Source organism: Ciona robusta, chromosome 1, assembly GCF_009617815.1.
Source record: "Ciona robusta chromosome 1, ASM961781v2".
Taxonomy (NCBI): Eukaryota; Metazoa; Chordata; class Ascidiacea; order Phlebobranchia; family Cionidae; genus Ciona; species Ciona robusta.
The window spans coordinates 13,810,278-13,832,098 of NC_143235.1; the positions used below are offsets into that span (position 1 = coordinate 13,810,278).

Here is a 21,821-nt window from a genome sequence, read left to right on the forward strand (position 1 = left end):
CCAAGGTTTGCAATATGTGCACTTTATCCCCGAGGACTATCTTGCATGCCAATTAGACATATAAATTTGTTGGTTTAACAGCCACACTTTTATTACAATTTTTACTCAAGTACTTTTAACCGTAGCATGTTCTTAAACAGTGTAGTTTTGGGCCTAATTCATTTGTCTTTCCTGTTTCGTTAATGTGGTGTTCATTACTGTATTCGGCAGACAATTTTAGTAAGATATGGTAGCGCATGATGTTATTAATTTTCTAATACCACTGTACCAGTACGTCTGTATCCCCTTATGTCTGTACGTCTGTTATACCCCTTACGTCTGTGGTTAATCACTTTGCTGGGGATGCAGTAGTTCAAGTTTAAACTCGTGCCCATCTCAACGGTATCGACTCCCTGATGCTAGGTGTTAAATCTTCAGTGTCTTTGATTTATTTGTGTTTAGTGTTTACTCTTGCATTAATTAACCTGTTGTGTTACGTTATATCTAAAAGTGATATTTATGTGTTAAACCTTCAGTGTCTTTGATTTATATGTGGAAAAAATATACACAGTGTGTATTTACTAGGTTTAGGATAAGTTAGTTACTGAATGCGAACTTTGTAATGAAGGTTATTTTTATTTGCTGAGTAAAGATATTCAGTTATACAACTGTTGGAAGTATTGGTGTGTGTATTTCCTGCAATGCACCATGTAAGTATGTATAAATATTTTTCATTCATTCATTCTGTAACAAAATTATAAAAAATAGCATATATATATTTTTCCCTTGAATAAAATAACAAATGTAATATTAATTAACTTAGGGAAATAACAGCATGACATACTAAGAGAAATTTAAATAAAATAGCATTGGTTAGAAGGCTAGTTATTAAACCTTATAAGAAGCAATATTATTAATTCTCATTGTATTTCCAGACAAACAGTTAAACATTGAGAATTTGTTCGAAACTTCACAAACCAGGCATCTCTTAGTTGATCACGTTCATTCATAAATTTGTTGCTGATCAAAAAATGTGCCCGAAATCCTTAAGAGTGTGGAACGGGAAATGCTCATATCTGCACAATACGAGGTACACCATACACCCCTGTATACCCGTGTTAATCTAATGGTTGTCGCCTACACTGTTATTTTTAAATTACTGGATGTATACCAAGCACTTATAATAGTCATTAAACATTTTTTGTTCATAAGTTTATGAATCCAAAGTTTTGACTTGGGTGTCCAATTCAGGTCATCTTTATCAGGGTATTTAATGGATTTATATTATTGACATGAAAGTATGACAGTCTAACTAAAACTTTCAAGACATTAATACACAACATATTTTGAATTTAGGTTTATATTATTGGCATGAGAGTATAATAGTCTAAAATATACAGGAAACAGGTACACAACATATCGATCACTTTAATAGGTTTATAATATTTACACGAAAGTATAAAATATAAAAGGACATCGAAACATATTTAGTAAACAACATATTTTGAATTTAGGTTTACATTGTTAACATAAAAGTAGATAGTTTAAAATATACATAGAAAATACGGTACCTAACTATCACTTTAATAATTAATAATGATTAACATTTTACAGACATCATACATAAAAGAATTAAAGTATTTTTATCAAACATTTAGTGAACATTAAGAAGATCGAAAAAAAAAGATGCAAAATCGTTGAAAAGATTGACTTTATTACGGTGAGTGTGGTGCCATAGTAATGTGTGTGCTCACCATTAAGTTATAACTTAATATGAAGGAATTATACAGCAGAACTAAGATTTTTTTACAGCACACCAGACATTAAAAACTTAAATGTTGGTAAAATGCTTTTTATAACGACAAGGTTGATAATTATAAGAATAAACACAAATAAACAGTTTGAATGCACCATGGTAACCATGAAACTTGCAAATACTGTAACAGAATTGTAAAGTATGATAAAAAAAGATTTATTGGCAGATCTCATGATGAGGATAACTATTAGTGTGATTAGTGTCATCAGGTACCGGTTGCTCAAGTTTCTTACAGATTTTCGCACATTCCGACCAACACATAAATGCCTTGTAATATCTGTCAGTATTACGCTGGCATAATGCATAGGCACGATATAGTCGCTTGTGAAGAACTGTTGTTGTATTCTGGTACGGTTTCATCATCTGTTTGGCTTCATCCAGTAGTTTCATTGCTTCTATGTGTTTTCCATTATCCATCAGTGTTTTAGCTGATGACGGAATATGAATCGGTGAAAAGTATTTCTTATCATTTCTTTAATGTCATCTGGTATTGGTTGCTTAAGCTCGTTACAGATTCTGGCATATTCCAACCAACATATTAAAGCCTTATAATATATTCTAATATTATGATAGTACATTGCATGTTGTGGAAGACATAGTAGCCTGTGCACCTCTGTAGTTGTACTCTTGTATGGTTGCATCAATTGTTTGGCTTCATCCAGTAGTTTCAATGCTTCTGTGTAGTCTTCATAATCTAGCAGTGTGTCAGCAGATTTACACAACCTGGTGGGATTGTGGAATATGAGCAGTTGTTGAAAAGTATCTTTTATTCCTTGCTTATTGGCTTCATCTATTGGTTGCTTAATTTTCTTACAGATTCTTGCATATTCTAACCAACATATGAATGACTCGTAATACCTGCCAGACGTCTCATAGCAAACGGCAAATGAAATATATTGTAGCATATGCACACTAGTTGTTTGGTTCTTGTATGGTTGCATCAATTGTTTGGCTTCATGTAGCAGTCTTATTGCTTCGATTGGTTTTCCTTTTACTGTTAACGTTAACGCAGATTTTGACAAATTATTAGGATGACGGAACATGAAGAGGTTAAAAGTATTTTTGATCATTTGTTTATAGCCATCAGCTATAGGTTGTTTGAGTTTTTTACGCATTCTTGAATATTCCAACTCATTTAATAAAGCCTCGTAATATCTGCAAGTATTGTGATAGCAAGTTCCATATGCATGGCATCGGTACATATGTGCACATTTTGATAAATTATCATGTGGTTGCACTATTTGTTGGGCCTCATCCAGTAGTTTTATTGCTTCTGCGGGCTGGTTTTCCATCGCTGTTCTAACATATTCAGATAAGAGTAGACTTTCATATAAATCATTCTCAGTACGACACTCAGGTTTTAAAACCCGTTGTTTCCAAATCTCATGAACGTTGGAATTTTTTGGAATCTTGCCATCGTTAAGCAACATCAAAGCTGTAGAGTATGTGCTTATAATTCCAAAAACATTTTTGCTTTCTGGTATAAGAGATCCAACCCATTGTTCTAACTCCACTATCCTAGCTTCAACTTCTGTTCTTGAACCTTCAAAAGATTCTGTCTCCTTGTTGTATGATCGATTTACAATGCTTGCAAACTCATAAACTTTACATTCAAATTGCTGATTGGCAGTAAGTTTAAACTGGTTAATCTTTGAACATATTTCCAAAACTAGATCATATTCATTGCAATCAAATACAGCTGAAGCTGCAACAGCATAAATATGAATTTCATCAGCTTGTGGTGAGGAAATTGTTTGTTTGACAAGTTCTACCAAATCTTTATTTAATTCGAGAAAGAGTAAAGTTAGCATTTTAGTTTTAATGTTCTTCGGAACATACCCTACAAACCTCCATTTACGATAATCTGCTTTACACAGGTTTAAGGTGTCTTGTAGAAAAAATATGGCTTCCACGAAGCAAACAAGGCTTTGTTTTCCAACAAATTCAATTAAACCTGGGATAACACAATCATGTAGAGAACCCTCCATAAAAACATCTTCTTGTTGTCCCTTTGAATGATAAACTTTGGCGCGAACCTCACAAGCCACTGCCACCATGAACCGGAGTTGGTGGGCCATCCCTTCACTGCATATGCCTTTATTTTCCAATCCATCAATGGCATCAAAGCAAGATGATGCTTGCAGTGAACATAATCGACCTATGTATGAAATAAAGAGGGTTGCACCTCTATAAATTGCTCTCTTTATGTTGTAGTTTTGAAAACCCAAAAATGCATTTGTATGTAGATTCTTCAAGTTCAAGTTCTGTAAATTTTGTTCTATTTGTTAAGACACAGTGGAGAAATCACTTTTACTGTTGTTTGCTGTAATCCGAAGATGAGCCTTTTCTTTATATTCTTCACATATTGCTTCATCACCAGCTACAAAGCAAGCCTTAGATAAAGCATCAGCCACATGGTATCCCTGTTTTACTTGTTCATCACTATCCAAGTATTGAATCATTTCATCGACTGGTTTAATGAATTCTGTTTTCTCTTTGTTTTTAGTTGCTGGTCGTCCAAGTGGGCGGATGCAAGCGTGGGCTACCATCCAAAATCTGAGTACATAGTGATTTCCGATCGTGCCAAGGAACCCAATCCAACTACAGCATATTTGCATGGTGGTGCTCCCATAATCTTGATGCATTTATCAGAAATAAATCTCATTAACTCAGTGTATCTTCTCATAACTTCATTTTGTCTGTGTTTAACATCAAAGATTTTCTTCCTTTGTAGTTTCATTAGTTCTTCATCTTTTACATCATCTGGGGTTATTTCAAGCTGATTAAATCTTTTGCAAAAATATTTTCGAAACTTCTTTAACCTTTTTTTTACCTCAACTGCTAAACAAATCAAATCAGAGTCAGGTTTTGCAGCATTTGCTTTCACCAAAACTGCTGAGCACAAAGCTTTAAGTTCATCTTTAAATATTTGCTTCTCTGGATCTCTCACAATAGCTGCATTATACAGAGCTGCACTACGAGTCATGTTCAACTTTTTATGTTTAGTTTTGTTTTCATATATATTTGCCAACTTATGAAATAATAAAGCTGCTTCAAGTTTGGTTCCTTTCTTTTCTTTTCCATCTTTACACAAATCCTTTAACTTCTGGGCAAGATTAATTTCCTCCTCACCAACCTCATCTTGTATAAAATCATGTTCAGTCAATTCCATTTTAAAACTTTTTTTACCAAAAAATGACTATAGTATCAGTAGGCCCTTGACACAGTTTATAATGCCACAACACTGCTGTGGAGTCTCCTTTATTTTGAACTCCTTTCATGCTGGACAAAGAGTATATATTTCATGAGAAACCGCTCTGTAATAGGTCCATGGTGTTTATAGTAAAGTCAATATTTGTTTAAACAGTCTAGCATCATGATTGTTCCCTTTGTTACTTTGACATCACATCATAATGGGGATTGTTTGTTTAATAATGGAACACCTTTGGCTTCATTGTTACAACACAATGCACATTGATGCCTAACAATGCAATTAAATCTCTATTATTGTCTGCGCCACTTTTAAAATGTAGGAATAAAACATTTGTAGGGTAGGGGGAGATGGGACAGCTTTTCAATCTATTTTCTCGTCCCATTTGGTAGTAAACAAAGAACATTCAAAGAATTATAAGAAATTACGTATCCTCTCGACTCCCATAGATCGTTGTTAATTGTTTAAAAAATGATCAGGGTATTTGGATATTAGGTGCTAAAGGTGTCCCGTCTTCCCCTACCCTACTATATAATGATTAAACTATAATACCTGGTCTATATTTGAGATGCATGAGGATAAACACTGTGTTTGGTTTGTTATATATGTAAAGCTATAAAGCCCTTTTAGTGAACAAATGTTCTGTGTTACATGGTACCTCCATGCTTCAATCGTTGCATTCAGTGTTGCAACCAGTATTTTAAATGTGTGCTGATAGCGCGAAATTTTTAACAAACATTTAGTGAATATCAAGAGAATCGTGAAAGGAAGATATAGAATCGATGGAAGAATCATCTTTATTATGGTGAGTTTTATGTTATATTAGTGTATGTGTCATAATTGAGTTATTAGCATGACGTATTTATACAGCAGATTTAATTATACAATATTTGTATAATGCTCTTTGTCGGATAATGTTGACTATCATAGGAATAAACACATTATGCAATTTCAATTCACCATGGTAACCATGAAAATTTTAAAGGATAAAAGTAGAAATAAAATTGCAAATAAGAATGTAGTGTAAAGAAAACAAAGTAATGCGGCGGATCTTAATCGAGGTTTACTATTAGTTAATTATTTTAATTTTTGAGATGCAAAATCATCTGCCATACTTCTTTTAATCTGTAAAATGTTTCTTTAATCCATTGTTTGATGTAATAAGGTAATGGTTGCTTAAGTTCATTCCAGATTCTTTCATCTAACAGTATTATGGTAGCATAGTACGTATAACTGATATAGTTCTCTGTGCACAACTGTGTTTGTATACTTGTTGCATCATCTGTTTGACTTCATCCAATAGGTTTATTGCTTCTGTGTATTTTCTGTTGTCTATCAGTGTTTCAACAGATTCACACAACTTCATGGGATGACGGAATACAAACTGTTGAAATTGTAGCTTAATGCCTTGATTCATATCATCAGATATTGGTTGCTCAAATCAATGCCTCAAAATATCTTGTTGGTATAGTTGTATTAAACTGCATAAAAATCGTATATACAGTCATGTATACAGTCACCAATGTTATTGTATTCTTGTAAGGCTGCATCAATTGTTTAACTTCATACAAAAGTTTCAGTGCTATTGTGTATATTTTATTGTCATTATTGTTGCAGTGGATTTGCACAAATGTAAGGGATTATAAAATATAAAATGTTAGGTTTATGCCTGGTTTATTGTCATCATGTATTCGGTGCTTAAGTTTTCTACATATTCCAACCAACACATCAATGCACCATAATATCTGTCGGTATCATGGTAGCAAACTGAGTATAATTTATATAAGAGCATGTGCGCCACTGTTGTTTTATTTTTGTATGGTTGCATCATCTCTTTGACTTCATCCAGTAGTTTCAGTGCTTCTATGTGTTTTCCATTATGAATGTATTTTGATAACTGCTGACCTTTTTAGAGCAAACGGCAAATAAAACTTATCCCAACAATTTTTGTTTTGTCAAAACACTACTGTGAAGTCCCCATTTATTTTGAACTCCTTTTATGCTGAACAAAGAGTTGTATTTTTATAGTCTACTTTATATGTACAGTCTGCTACTATATTGTTGTATTGCTGCCCCTATATTGTTGTATTGTCTGCTCCTATATTGTTGTACAGGCTGCTCCTATATTGTTGTACAGTCTGCTTCTATATTGTTGTACAGTCTGCTCATCTTTTGCGTAGATTGTGTAAATTTATATGTGTGGGACCAACGTTGTGGGACGGGTTATAATAATAATATTACATTGTGAAGAATAGATTTTATTACCAAGTTTGTGTTTATGATATTTTCGACTTTTTTTGGTTTTTGCAGTAGTAATTCTAACTTCAAAATCACTCATACTGTGAAAATATTTTTCAAATGTGTCGCGTATATATGGGGAGAAATCAAATATTTGATTCCAACGCTTAAAAAATGAGGCTAAATGGCCATGTGAACGCACATCAATCCTGGCCTAAAATTATCCCTTCTTTTTTGGCCTGTTGAACGGAACACCAGTGTTGTAACGACTGTCGTTTCCCGCCTACATGAGAGGATAAAGCAAGTTATATTGAATTTGGTAGCTACATAAAGCCTCTGTTTTGAATTAAAACACTCCTATGTATTACTTACAAAGAGATGTTGCATAATGGATTCTATTTCGTAACGTAAGATCCGTGTCTTTTGTCACAAACCGTATTTAAAGACTGGAACGTCATAATTATTTCATTTGAGCATAAGGCTTATACGATGAAGTAATAAAATGGTAAAATCTGACCGTAAATATGAGGACAAACAAAAAAAAAACTTTTTGTTAGCATATATATAGTACTGTGGGGGAAGATGGGACACTTTTAGCACATAATATTTAAATATTCTCATTGTGTTTTAAACAATTAACGACGGTCCATGGGAGTCGAAAGGATCTTTGTTTACTACCAAAGGGGGCGAGAAAATAGAATTAAAATGTGTCCCATCTTTCCCCACCCCACTATATATTAAGATCGGGGTAAGATGTTCCTGTTCGTATACTTTTATCATTTCGTTTGGTATTAAACAAAGAGTAATTACAGAATTTTCTCTTCATTCGGATCTATCAACGTTGTTGCAAAATCGCTGATTTTTTTAACCTAAAGAAAAGTAACTGTCGAATTCTTTCTGTAGATTCAAGGAATTGAATTTAACTTTAAGAGTTAAGTTGCGTACAAATATTGCCGGAGGACGTCGCGTCGAAATGGGGCGCGTCATTCCGTACGTTTTGTTGTACGTCATAGGGATTCTTGTGACGTCAGAAGGTAAGTTTTTCCATAAAAGAAAACAAAAAAATGTTAAACAAAATCGAAAAAAATCCCAAGGACGTTAAAATATCGTAGAACATATTTAGTGAAGTAGCATTGTCACAAAAGTGTTATGACCGTGGGTTGTAGATAGAAGTGAAGAAGATTAACACATCGTGGCCGAGCCACTATTTTGCGCGTATATGTAGCAGTCGTATTCGAACTGCAATCATATAAGTTGCAATGAGCAGGAAGTTATGTAGTCGTAACAGTGTGTGATATTATTCCATATTGTACGCTGTAAAGGTAACGATAGTAGTTGTTAAGTGTTTCATTCTATATATTAACAATATTATGTCTGTTAAAGAATAAAATATCGTTGCTTGCCGGTCCAAGTACGAGTGTGTTGTAAGGTCTGCCAAGTCAGAATTCTCACAAAACTGCGTTACCAAACGATGCTGGTGCTCACAATTCATCGCTGTTTATGTAATTTCCGGCGCCGTGGCAAAGTGAAGCGCGCCTGCCTAAAACCCAGAGGCAAGGCTTGATGCTGCTACCATTGTGGGCGTATGTATATCCTTTGGCAAAACATAAACGACAATTGCTACAACCTAGTGGTCACTAATGGGTTGTCCAAATTGTCGGCCATATATAAAAAATAAAAAAATAAAAAAAAATAGTCACCCACAAAGTAAAATACTTGGTTACTCGTAGGCTGGCACGAGGTGTATGAAACAAAATACCCTGTCGTTTTTCGGCGACGCGAGGATAAAGCTTATTTTCATTATAATTCATTTATTCAATTATACATTACCTCGTGACCCCTATACGTGGCATTTTAAATAAATAAAACATAAATAATAGTGAAACCAACAGTCCATAGATTCGAGGCGAATAGATACAATAAACATATTGTGTATCAATTTATTTTAAGAACCTCTTTTGTTTGTTGCGCCGATAGTGACCAAACAATGCCCTTTCATTGCGGACACCAGACACTGTGGGAAAAAATAAAGTCGAGATTACGTTTTCTTATCTTGTGATTTAACAATACAAATGTGATGACAACGTATCATTTATTATGTCGATACCACCATTGTAATGCCAGGAATGTAAACAATCGGACAATCAATTGGATCAAGAATAGAATGACCTTTCAAACTAACAATGGTTAAAAATATCCTTTCATGTAACTTTTGCTCTTGCAGGGCAGTTTGCACTGCAAAGCAGCGTGGCTTGCATTAACAGTCGCATGCATTAAGGTGACTGTACACAGCATCCGGCGTACGAATTCACATGCGAAATCGTATGCAAACCCGTGTCCAACTCCGCATGCGGCAGCGAAATCCGGACAAAACAAGCAAAGCGGACGAATTTCTGTGTACAGCCACCTTTAGAGGGTATATAGTTCTGTGGGGTAAGATGGAACACCTTTTGTACACAACATGCAAATGTCCTGATTGCGTTTTAAACATTTACCAACGCTCTTTCAGAGTCGAGAGCTTGCGGTTATGGAATTTTTGTGAAATGTATCCCATATTACCCCACCCTACTGTATGTTACAAACAAGACTTCGATGCTAATACAAATACAGAATCGGTTCTGAAAGCAAGGTACCCTCAACGTAAAATTTTATGATCATAGCATTCTCGTCTGATAACAACGCTGTTACCATCCACGCGAGTATAAATAAGAAAAATGTAAATGTCCAAGTTTATGGCCTACTCAATACCCGGCAATAAATTGTTCAACCAAGTAAGTCTCGCGACAACTGGAAGGAAGCTGCGGGTGCGCGTCTTTGATTAGATGGCGTAGACGCGTGGCAAACCTCACATATGTCTCCCCAGGCACCCTCGTCGCGGCGTGGAATTGGCCTCTCGCGCGAGACGCGTTCACCTCACTTAAGTGTTGGTCCAGCGTGGAGACAAGCGTGTTGTAGTCCCCTCGTGCGTCAGCGGTGAGCGTGTTTTGGATTTCGACCGCGTCTCCGGTAAGATGCGCGGCCATGCCAAGTTACTTAATATTTGGGGCCAACACGCCAACTGCCGTGCCTTGCATAAAGAAACATCCCATTATTATGTTTTGCGCTGCCTGGGTTTAGTTTCTAAAGGACAACTAATTAAAGACGCGGTGATGGCTAGATTTATAAGTGTCGCACACTGATCGTTTATCTTTAATCAGCGACGTATATCGCGAGCGTATAACTTACTCAGCCGTTGCATTGCAAATGGGCACTTGTATATAATGATAATATGTGTGTGCGTAAAGCAAGAGAGTTGATACAGATTATTAAGAGTTAAGAGTAAACTCAAAAAAATATGTTGATATACGGATAAGGACTGCAGTCTATATATTGAGTTATAGATAATTTATATTGCACTAAGCATAATATAGTACCGTGGGGTAAGATGGGACACCTTTACACACATTATGCAAATATCCTGATTGTGTTTCAAACATTTCCCAACAATCTTTCAGAGTCGAGAGCCTACAGTTATGGAATTTCTGAATATCCTTTGTCTACAACCAATTGGGATGACAATTTAGAATAAATACATGTCCCATCTTACCCCAACCCATGTTGAATTTTGGCTTTTTTGAATTGCAATTGGCATGTTGTATACGTTTGCTTGCAGCCCAGGAAACCACGTATGTCTCATACATGACGCCGAAGTACGGCGGAGAAAATGGAGCGACTCAGATCAAGATATTTGGCCGAGGTACGTAAAATTGTTTTTGTTATTTTACTATTATAGCAATGCAAATGAAAAAAAAATAAAACTACGAATATTGGAGAAGTAATGATAGAGTAGACCTCCCCATCAGCAGTTATGATATTTTTCCACGCTGCTCTAATGCACATAATTCCTTCCGCGTCGTAGTGCAGTGGTTAGCTTTGGTGCCTCTAACGTAACCCATCGTTTATGGGTTCAAAGCTTGTCCCTGCTACGATTGTAGGCGTATGTGTGTCTCTGGACAATACAGTTGACGGCAAGTTCTTTAACCCAGGCAGACGAAACGTTGGAAAACACTACGTTTTTATACCAGATGAGCCACCAATATATTATTTTATGCCTGGTAGTAGAAGTATCAGAACAAAAAAACATACCTCAAAGGTGCATACGTCGTAGATTGTATAAGGTGGCACGAGGTGTTTGCAATAGAACACCTGTGTTATAACGACTGTTGTTTTCCGGCCACGCTAGGATAAAGCAAGTTAGTTACATTTAGTTTTCAATATTGGTCAAACAGGTTTACATGGTCGGTTAGTCCGTTAGTCGTTTGGAGTAAAATTACCGATGTTTTCATTACTTTTTCTGACTCCATTTCGTAGTAAACAATAAATATTTACAGATTTATAAAACCGTATCCTCACGGTTCTAAAATAGGGTTGTTATAACCGGATTAGAAGTTATGGGATGTTAGGTGCTAATGGTATCCATCTTACCCCACGTCCTTATTTTAACACTTCGTGTCAGAACAGACGTTGGGTAAGCCTACGGGCAGTGCGGTTAACACAGCATATTTGCGCATAATTAATGCGATAATTTAAACAATAAAGAGGCCAGAAGTTGATTTGTGCAATATTATCACACTGTGTTGCTGTATGACCTTTATTGTTGCACCGTTATTGTTTTCATGGTAACTTATACCTTTGCTGTATTCACACATTATCTGCTCACTGTCTGGTTATAAAATAGGTGTCTTCTTACACACCGGTAATACATGGTGTATTCATACACCTCTTGCTCACTGTCAAGTATTACATGAGTGTCTTCTTATACATCAGACACACATGGTGTATTTATACACCTCATGTTCATTGTCAAGTTATAACATGGGTGTCTTCTTTTACACCAGACACACATTGTGTATTCATACACCTCATGCTCACTGTCTAGTTATAACACGGGTGCCTTTTCTTATACACCTGATACTCACCGTCGAGGTATAATATAACCACCTCCTTACACACAACATAGTAATCAACTAATGTATTCCAGGGTTTGCAGTTCAAATGACATTCCCAGGAGAAGATCCGCGTAAAGAGGCGTTTCTTGTCAACTCAGTCAACCAGTATATTTGTGACATCCACGAAGCTGAAAGTGATGAAACACAAACTGTTTGCTACACAAGGTGAACCATATTTATATTCAGTGTGAAATTCTATAACGAGCCATGGGACCCTAGATAAGCCAGTGTTGGCACATTACCCGAACATTGTATTTGCACATTTTATTTTATATATGTGAGGTCCTGCAGCAAGGCACATCAAGGAAGCTGCGATTTGTTTTTACCCTAACATTGTATATGCACATTATGTTATGTTTTAACCTGGATGTACCCATTAACTGTCATGTTTATACTTTATGTAGAGTGTATCTTGTGTAAGATTTTTACATAAAGTTTATATATAGAGAGATGACACAGGGAACATACTACATTCGAATGAAATTAAATGGAGTGTGGTTGGAAAACAGTCATTACTGCAACAATGATTATACAAGCTGGAATTGTAGATTTCATGTGGGTTGTTATGTTATAATACCAATCGTTATAAAAATATTGTCCGGCGCTGTACGACAGTGGTGAGCGAATCTGCCTCTTACTTAGGGGTTGTGGGTTTAAGACTCATCACTGCTATTCTTGTATAAGCTGGCTTGAGGTGTATGAAACAGAACACCTGTGTTATAACAAATGTCGTTTTCTGCCTATGCAAAGGTAAAGAAAGTTACTTTTATTCATATTCAATAAGTTATAATACATATTACAGTTCACAATCTTTGAGGGGTTAACCAAATATAAAGGTTAATCAATACTAATAGGAAGAATGGGAACAGTAAGTTTTCATGAATAAGACAATTGAATTTTAACTTGGTACCACTGTAGTATTCTATTTTATTCCATGCGCAAGATCCTAGAGCATGGACCAGGGATTTAGGCCAGAGTTACCTTGTTACCCTTGACACCCAGGGTGTTTTGTATGTTATATTTAACTTTGGTTAATCAACATGACACACATGAAAGTCAGTGCAGTAAAATATAATTTATTTTACCAAAACGTTACTTTATTATGTTATGCCTGGTAGCAACATTAGCAGAATAAATGATTTATCTTATAAATTGATTTGTCATGTGACTTGAGACTAAGCCAGACAGAAGATGGGAAACCTTTTTATTCTATTTTCTCATCTCATTTGGTAGTAAACAGAACATTCAAAGAATTATAAAACTTTATCCCACGACTCCCATAGACCCATTTTAACTGTTAAAAAAACGAAGGTATTTGGATATTATGTGCTAAAGGTGTCCTGTCTTTCCCCACCTTACTATATTTTATATTCAAGTTTGTTACAATGCATAATACAACAGGTGAACAATGGACACACTCCATTGGTTCAATCATTGAATGCAACCACACTGGAACCTCAATCTCTGATTAAAGTTCGGGGCCGAATCTTCACAAACAAAATAAGCTCCGCTGTAGCTGCAGCAACAAACGGAAAAACTTCAAATATAGCCAGAATCTGGTTGACTTCAGGGCAATGTGATCACTTGAAAGACACCGACGTTCCGTGAGTTTATAAATTTAATTAGGTTATATATTAAAATATAAGAGGCATCACATATTTATTCGCAGTGTGTTATTATGGGGTCAGACTTTATTGTGGCACTTATTTTATATCACTTTACAATAAGATACAAGTATTTTCTTACCTCTGCTACCAGGGATATTGTAACATCTTTGTGGTATGTAACATCTTTGTCCTCTAGTGTAAAATATTAAATTAATTTAAACGTTTCGTCTGCAATAGTACAAGCATGGTGTTGTGGTGTCAAACTCCAATAAAGTCCTACTGAATGGCGATAAAACGTTGAGATAAAGTAGATTCTTTAACTGTAGGAACCAAAAGTATATAATATTACAGGTAGTTCATTATATAATCACCCTCACATTTGTGCTTTTCTTCATGAACACCAGGTATGACCTCTCCCTTGATGGAACACATTCAGACTGGGGATCCATCACTTGCAAGATCAGAAGCAAATATGTTGGCAACCAAAACTTTTCCTTCATCGTCAGTGATGGATTTGGACGATCGCGGCCGTATGGATCAACCAAACATCTAAGTGCAGATAACAGGATCTACATGCTACAGACCTATGCAGGTGGGTATTGGGGTGGAATTATAATGCAAATGCTTTTGTGCTGCTCAATTCGTTTGTGTTTTATGCACCTTAGCTACCCAATTTTATAATATACATGTTACAGTTATAAATTATTGATGTTTTTTTTTAAAGAACTGTTTTTACACTTCCACTAAAAACCTCTAATATACCATCAGCCATATATCTTTTGAGTTGTTTGAAACAAATATGTTTTCTCTGCAGTTGTGACGGATGTGTCACCAAAACAAGGGAGCACTGCTGGTGGGACCATGCTTACTATATCTGGGAGAAACTTTGATGATCAATCTGGGATCAGAGCTCGAGTAATAAACTTAATAGTTATTACCTTTGTTCTGCTTTCCGACATAACTCCGCATTTTCTCTGTTTGCCTGACATAATGGAAATCAAAATAATAATAAAAAAGTTATAGGGCTTTACTGCCTACAAGGTTACATACGTGGTAACTCGTAAACAGTCACTAGGTGTATGAAACACAACACCTGTGTTACAATGACTGCCATTGCCAGGCGCTGAAAGAATATTTGAATAAATGAATGAAATTTACTTTATCGCATGGCAGGAAAACGACAGTCCTTATAACACGGGTGTTTATACACCCCGTGCCAGCTTACGAGTTACCATATATGTTACTTTATGGGTATTTTTATATTTAATCGTTTATTTGTTTATTGAGGACATGCATAAAGTTATTGCCATATAAACATTAATACAAACCCAGGTTACTAAACTTGGTTTCAACAGGTATTGGTTGGAGGGGTAGCTTGCACAGTGACAAGCGTCACTGACAACCAAATCATTTGTAAGACTGCCACCGAACCCGTGACAAACAAGAGTGTCTACGCCGGGGGTCGGGGGCTAAAGGTGGAGGTTTTCCCGGCCATTACTGATATTAATGCGACATTGAACACCACCGTGTCCGGTAAGTTATTCAGTGGTAGTTCCACTAATTCAAACCAGATGGTTTTTAACTTATTATGTTTTTAAACATCCCAATCGTTTGACCAAAACCTTGTCCAGATTATACCGCACTGTAGGGCAGTGGCTGGAGCACTTGCTTCTAGCCTACAGTGTAGTGATTTGCAGTTTGTTGGCCGAATATGTCCTTGGGACACCAAAATTGCTTGAACCTAGTGCTCACTAATGGTTGTCTTAAATTGTCAGCCATACATTACAAACATCCACCATAATTAATCATCACAAAATTGCATGTAGTAACTTATAAGTATGCACAAGGTTAAAATTGCCTTTTCCATGTACCTAGTTACTTAAAAGTTTTTTCGAATAAAACCCTTTTAACCAAAAGATCATATTTAGTGAATTCTTTACAATTCCTTTGTCCAACCAGGTTACTTCACTCGCCACACTGACAAATCTGAGTCGGGATCCATCAATGGAAATAACTTTGTCTCCCGTACCCGAGGTTTCTATTACCCTGCTGTCACTGGAGGGCATATATTTCATCTCACTGCTGATGACAAGGCAGACCTTTATATTAATACTAATGGAGAGGATGAAGCTGGAAAAGTTAGTTTAATGTTTAATTTAGTTTCTATCTCCCATATATTGTGCAGTACCGCTCAATATATAACTTTTATTTGTGTATTCAGAATTAAGTTGTACAAGATTAGGATTTTTCTTTCTCTTATACATTGTGTGGTGCCATGACATAGGATAAAGTTTTATTAGTGCAATATTCAATGTAATGCAGTATAAAAGTTACATGAACAGATTAGTACTTTTATGAACCTGCTCCCAGTATTCAAAGGCACCACATGGTCGACGATTTTGTCTGGTTTAAAAACATATGCCCACAGGCCCAAATCGGATACTGAAGTATTCCGGGTTTGTTTTTAAAGAATGCCTTGTGGAACTGTGGAAAAGTCTGTTTCAAACTTCATTTAAGTCACCATGTGTAGGTGGTTTGTTGTCACACAGTTTAGGCCGGGGATCCTGTTTGGCTATTGCTGCCATAGAGCGTACATATTTTTAATTGACATGAACTGCTACCTATATTTTTAACACAAAAAAATCTGACTTGCCAGCCTTGAGTTACCTACCTCTGCATTAAGACCACCCTCTAATGAGGTTGAAATTTACATTTACAGGCAAAGATAATCACATCTGGTGGCTACAGTGCTTCGGTAACATTACAAGCAAAGACTCCACATTACTTTGAGATCCGCCACCTCCAAGGGGGTGGGGGTGCTAACTTTAAACTGAGGGTAAAGGTTGACACTACCAATTACACACCAGAAAACACAGGTTTACATTGTTTACATTGTATAGTCTGTAGGATGTAACGGTCACATTTATTATCCTAAACAAGCTTCATTTATACCAACTTAATGATAATAATAACACTTATTGTTTTGCTTGGGCAGCGACAGTCTTTATAACAAGGGTGTTTTGTTTCATATACCTCATGCATGCTTAAAGGTTACCAAAGTTTGTGTAAATGTATCGACTTGATGTTTTCTTTTTATTTAAAACATTTTACTTCAACTTATAAAAATGCTTTAGAGTGAACGACTTAAACCTGTATGACACAGATTCTTCTTTGTCCACTTTTTTTTTTTAATAGTGAATAAGAATATCTTGGTGAGCATGTGTTCTTCCGCAAGACAGTTAACACGAATTAAATTATTCAATTATTGGTTGTCCAAAACCAGTAATAAGGTAGCCTATCTTTTATTAAGCATAGCGACTCTGCTTATTTTCTTCCAATTAAATGTGAATATGTTTTAACAACTGTTGTTTTGTCACTATATCCCGTCTTTTTTTTAAAGTGTTTCTAAATCTTCGCAGCCGCAATCGAGAAGACATTATTATATTATCATTATTACAAACAAATGAATACGAATAAAATTTTCTTTCTTCGTTTACAGCTCTTGCAGTCACTGAAGTTCAAAACATTGCCATCACATCCCAAGTTGATCAGGAGCATCAGTCAATCTCACTTGAGGACTGGGTTGAACAGACTTCTGTATCGTCGCAGTGGACCATTGAGACAACGTGTAACATCAGTTCATGCATTGGACATTCGTTCACCATCACTGTGTTTAAGACTTCAACAGGTCAGAGTTTGCTTGTTATGTGTTCAGTAAGGGGTGGAATATGAGTCTGACATGATGAGGTGTATGAAGCCACCATCTGTGGTTTGCATTAGCATTGCCTTTTCTTTGGTTTTCAAGGATAATGTGAAAATATCCTATCTTGACAGTGAGCATAAAGTGTATAAAAGCACCACATGTGATGTAACAAATTGATGGGATTACTGGTTGGGTGATTATTGTTACTGGATGCTGCTACATTGTGGGCATTAGTGTCATTGGGCAAATGACTTAACGAAAGTTGATCCAACCCTGTGGTTGCTTACGAGTTGTTCAAATTGTCAGCCTACATTACAAAATAAATGAAAAGCTGCAAACATAATTACCCACAAAGTTGTGTACGTGGTACCTTGTAAGCGAGCAGAAGGTGTATAAAAAGAAACAATTCTGTTCTCTAATGACCGTCGATGACCCGCCATGCGAGGATAAATAAATTACACTTTTTCAAATCATCTCTACAGATCCTATTTGGTTTGGAGCCTCAGAGATCGAAGTAAAGTCTGCGATTATGTCCTTGATTGCCATAAATGATGAAGCTGTCAATGTGACGCATGCAAATGGAACATATAATGTCACTTTTGAAACTACCAGAGGTTAGTCAGGTGTATTTAGTGATTATGCGTTTAACTTTATTTAGTAGCTTATCGAATAAAGTTGTTTATAAAACAGACTTTCTGGCATTTATTTGCGTATGGAGGTTTCAACATTTTAAACAGGTCGTTTTGATCAGGGTGAAACGACCTGTATAAAAAGTGAAAAGTTGGTACTTATATAAATGCGAGAAAATGTGTTTTACAAAACAAATATATTATGCCTGGCAGCAGCAGTATATGTTTTTAGTTTTAAAAATAGATGGTGGTAGAAGTTTTGAAAATAGATGGTGGAATTATTTTAGAATAAGTTTATTTAAATAAAACCAAGTGTAATATCTGCTGGTACTACATTGGTCGGAACCCTAGTTTAACTAGCCAAGTTCTGTTAACAATTTTTTTTGATAATTGTAGCAAACTGAGATAATTTTTATGCATGTTAATATGTAAAACCTGTTTTTAAAATTCAAGTTAAACTATTTTTGTTAAATATTAACAATGGTGATTAACAATATCATATTCCGTACAGGCCAATATGATTTCAGCGCCACCAGTAACAGTCCTGACTTATTGGTGACAACTACAGAGGTCCAGGCTGGCATACCAAAGTTAGACACCTTCACCCTGACTGTTGATGGATACATATCGGCACCAATTGCTTACGATGCTCCGGCTTTGGTTGTTACTAATGCCATCTATGGTTTGTTTGGGTCAAGATGTCCGAATGAACTTGGACCAGCATTGGCTAAGAATGCTTTCAAGCATTTGTAAGTTCATTGGTCTTCAATGAAGCTTTTTACCTTTTAGTTTATAAATATCTTTAATTTATATTATCTATAGTCTATAATATCTTTGATACTTTTTTGTATATGCAACCTTTTTGGTTGCCTTTCAAATAAACTTTTAAAGTTAAAATTTAGTATGTAGTATTAATACGAACAACCATATATGTATAACACGATTGTTTTTATTTTCATAAGTATCAGTTTTAAACCAAACTAACCCCTGTAATGTCAGTTTTTAAACTAAAATCTATAAAAAATAAAAACATTTATGACATGTATATGACATGTTATGTATATTTTGAAACATTTATTCTGTTTATTTGTTTCAGTGATTATGAGACAAACAGTGGTGTTTATTCTGGTGGTATTTCAAGTGAGAATTCATTTTGTGGAACCCGTTCACTTAAAAATCCAAGGTTTCTTTTCAACCAATGGAGTCATTCTTACATGAACGCAATTTATAAAAAGGTTGTTGGGTTGAGTTATACTTTTGTATGTTTGGTGTACAAGAAGTCACTTATATTATAACTTGACAGTGAGCAGGAGGTGTATGAATACACTATGTATGTCTGGTGTATAAGAAGGCACCCATGTTATAACTTAACAGTGAGCATGAGGTGTATGAATACACCATGTGTGTCTGGTGTATAAGAAGACACCCATGTTATAACTTGACAGTGAGCATGAGGTGTATGAATACACTATGTATGTCTGGTGTATAAGATGCAATCATGTCATAATTCGACATGAAGCATGAATTCTAGTTGTAGTAGTTTACAACTAACAATTAACATCCAGGTTTGCTTTGCTTATATTGGAGACATCAACAGCCACCTATGGATAAGTTACCTGTTTGAAGATGTTGACAATGATAATGCCGTCGTGCAACAATATCTTGTTCCGTTCAATGGGCTGGGATTGGAAGACACAACAATATGGAAACACGTCTGCATTGATGTAGAACAGCTTCTTAAAGGGAGTAAGTAGTTTGTGTTTTATTTGTTGCGCACACCATAGACACCATGCTTGCTTATTCTTAGATTTAAAATAAAGATTTAATTTTCTTTGGCCATTACAATGATCGTGGGCATATTTGTTACAAGACACAAAACTGCAGTTGCTCTAACTCAGCGGCCACTGATGGTTTTTCAAAAATGTCCTCCATACAGAAAAGCAATCACCAAAAAGTTACACACACTTAATGGTTAATTGTCATAAACAACTACTATTTCCGCCTCACACGAGTATGAATAAATTTTGCTTATTCATATTTTGTATAAGTCTCATCAGTTCTAATATTACAGGACACGCAAATGGCTACAACTTTATGGTTCAGCAACTTTACATCTCGCATGGTTCAGATCCAGATACTGACCTCTATGTTGATAACTTCTTTATTGCTAGCTCTGTCAATCTGTTAGACCACAAAATTCAAGGTATGTTTCATAATTTTTATTTCTATAATAATGAATGATTGGATGTTTCAAAGCCATACTGTATTTGACAGTTTTACGAGATTTTAAGACTACTGTATTTCATCTAATACCCTTCTCTTTTAAAATTTGTTCTTTGCTACTGCATACAAAGAAATAGATTAAAAAGGAATGTTACAAATTTGAACTTGTGTGTTTCAAGCAAATAATGTCCCTACTAGCTTAATAAATAAGGCAAAAAATCATTTATCTGAAGTAATATATCGTGCAAACTTACACACACATATGTACAGTAAATACTTTTCTATTCATTTAAATGAATGATCTTATTTTACAATAATAGCCCCCTTAAGGTGGCTGTACACAGTATTTGGCATGCGAATTCGCTTGCGATGCCGTATGCAAGCCCATTACCGAGTTCCGCATGCGGCAGCGAAATCCGCACAAAACAGACAAAACTGACGAATTCTGGATACTGTGTACAGCTACCTTTAGCTAAGGGTTTGACCATGTGCCTATTAACAAAGATTGCCGGTTTTAATGCTCCCCTTTTTATTTTAAGACATTTAATATTTAATATACAACTACTATTGTTAATTTACAATGATTTTATTATAACATCAGAAATGCAGAGGCGAATCCAGCCTTCAGCTGTTCCTTCAATCAAACTTGAACGTCTCACTGTGACAAAAACAAACAACACTTTTAATGTCACATTTTACCCAACCAACTGTGGCAGCCATTTCCCTCTTCTAGGTAAGAAGTTTCTTTTTGCAACATCATTTTACTTGAAAAAACATTTACAATAATCTAAAATATAAAGTATACATGTTAATGATATTTGGTTGACAGGTCAAATTTGCTATGAAATGTTTAAATTACGTGCTTATTCATTTTACCTTTTTAAAATGACATTTCGGTTCAATACAAACATATTACGTGCCCATTTATTTCTACCTTCTTTAAATGATGTTTCTGTTTAATACTAACATAATGCATGCCCATTTACTTTGTTTAAATTAGCGGTTTAACTATTGTTAGTAAACAATTTTGACAACAAAATAATCTTTACCCAGGTGTGGCCTTTTCGAACCAAACAACTCAAGTAAGTTCAGATGAAGCTGTTTATGGAAATGACTGGAACTCTACCAGCAGAGTGAGTAATGGGATCTATTGTTTTTTAAACCAGGGATAGTTTTGTAAGATCAGCGTTTTTTGAATTCTAAATTAATTTAGGTAAAAAAGCTATTAATAAATCAGGTTCAAAGTGTCTGGCAACTATCGATACACTTATAATATTTGATTAGAGGTTACAGACCGCCATTCCAACGGTTTCTGGTTTGAAGCTCTGGATATCATTATTTAACTATAATAAGATGGCAAGTGATGCCCTGTCCTTGTATACTTATTGTTAAAAACCTTTGCACTTTTCAGAATATTTATTATAATT

General features: G+C 35.4%; 1 protein-coding gene and 1 pseudogene across 3 annotated transcripts in view; one reads left to right on the top strand and one right to left on the bottom strand.

Annotated features, from left to right (window-relative positions):
• Positions 1 to 1,300: 1,300 nt before the first annotated feature.
• On the bottom strand, positions 1,301 to 7,889 carry LOC149743534 (uncharacterized; annotated as a pseudogene).
• A 145-nt stretch (positions 7,890 to 8,034) lies between these two features.
• LOC149743535 (fibrocystin-L-like) overlaps positions 8,035 to 21,821 on the top strand; it is a 51,591-nt gene continuing 37,804 nt past the window's right edge. The window contains exons 1-18 of one of the 3 annotated variants that reach the window (XM_089885090.1): positions 8,035 to 8,278; positions 10,897 to 10,980; positions 12,265 to 12,397; positions 12,679 to 12,787; positions 13,634 to 13,836; positions 14,244 to 14,431; positions 14,654 to 14,754; positions 15,195 to 15,372; positions 15,799 to 15,977; positions 16,559 to 16,715; positions 17,339 to 17,527; positions 18,025 to 18,156; positions 18,683 to 18,920; positions 19,268 to 19,406; positions 19,737 to 19,917; positions 20,243 to 20,374; positions 20,996 to 21,127; positions 21,448 to 21,527. In XM_089885090.1, the coding sequence (XP_089741216.1) occupies positions 8,218 to 8,278; positions 10,897 to 10,980; positions 12,265 to 12,397; positions 12,679 to 12,787; positions 13,634 to 13,836; positions 14,244 to 14,431; positions 14,654 to 14,754; positions 15,195 to 15,372; positions 15,799 to 15,977; positions 16,559 to 16,715; positions 17,339 to 17,527; positions 18,025 to 18,156; positions 18,683 to 18,920; positions 19,268 to 19,406; positions 19,737 to 19,917; positions 20,243 to 20,374; positions 20,996 to 21,127; positions 21,448 to 21,527 (2,616 nt within the window). In that variant the 5' untranslated portion in view covers positions 8,035 to 8,217. Of the gene's footprint in view, positions 8,279 to 9,985; positions 10,251 to 10,896; positions 10,981 to 11,099; positions 11,903 to 12,264; positions 12,398 to 12,678; positions 12,788 to 13,633; positions 13,837 to 14,243; positions 14,432 to 14,653; positions 14,755 to 15,194; positions 15,373 to 15,798; positions 15,978 to 16,558; positions 16,716 to 17,338; positions 17,528 to 18,024; positions 18,157 to 18,682; positions 18,921 to 19,267; positions 19,407 to 19,736; positions 19,918 to 20,242; positions 20,375 to 20,995; positions 21,128 to 21,447; positions 21,528 to 21,821 lie in introns of those variants that run through there. The other 2 variants (XM_089885100.1, XM_089885110.1) reach the window with 2 other exon arrangements.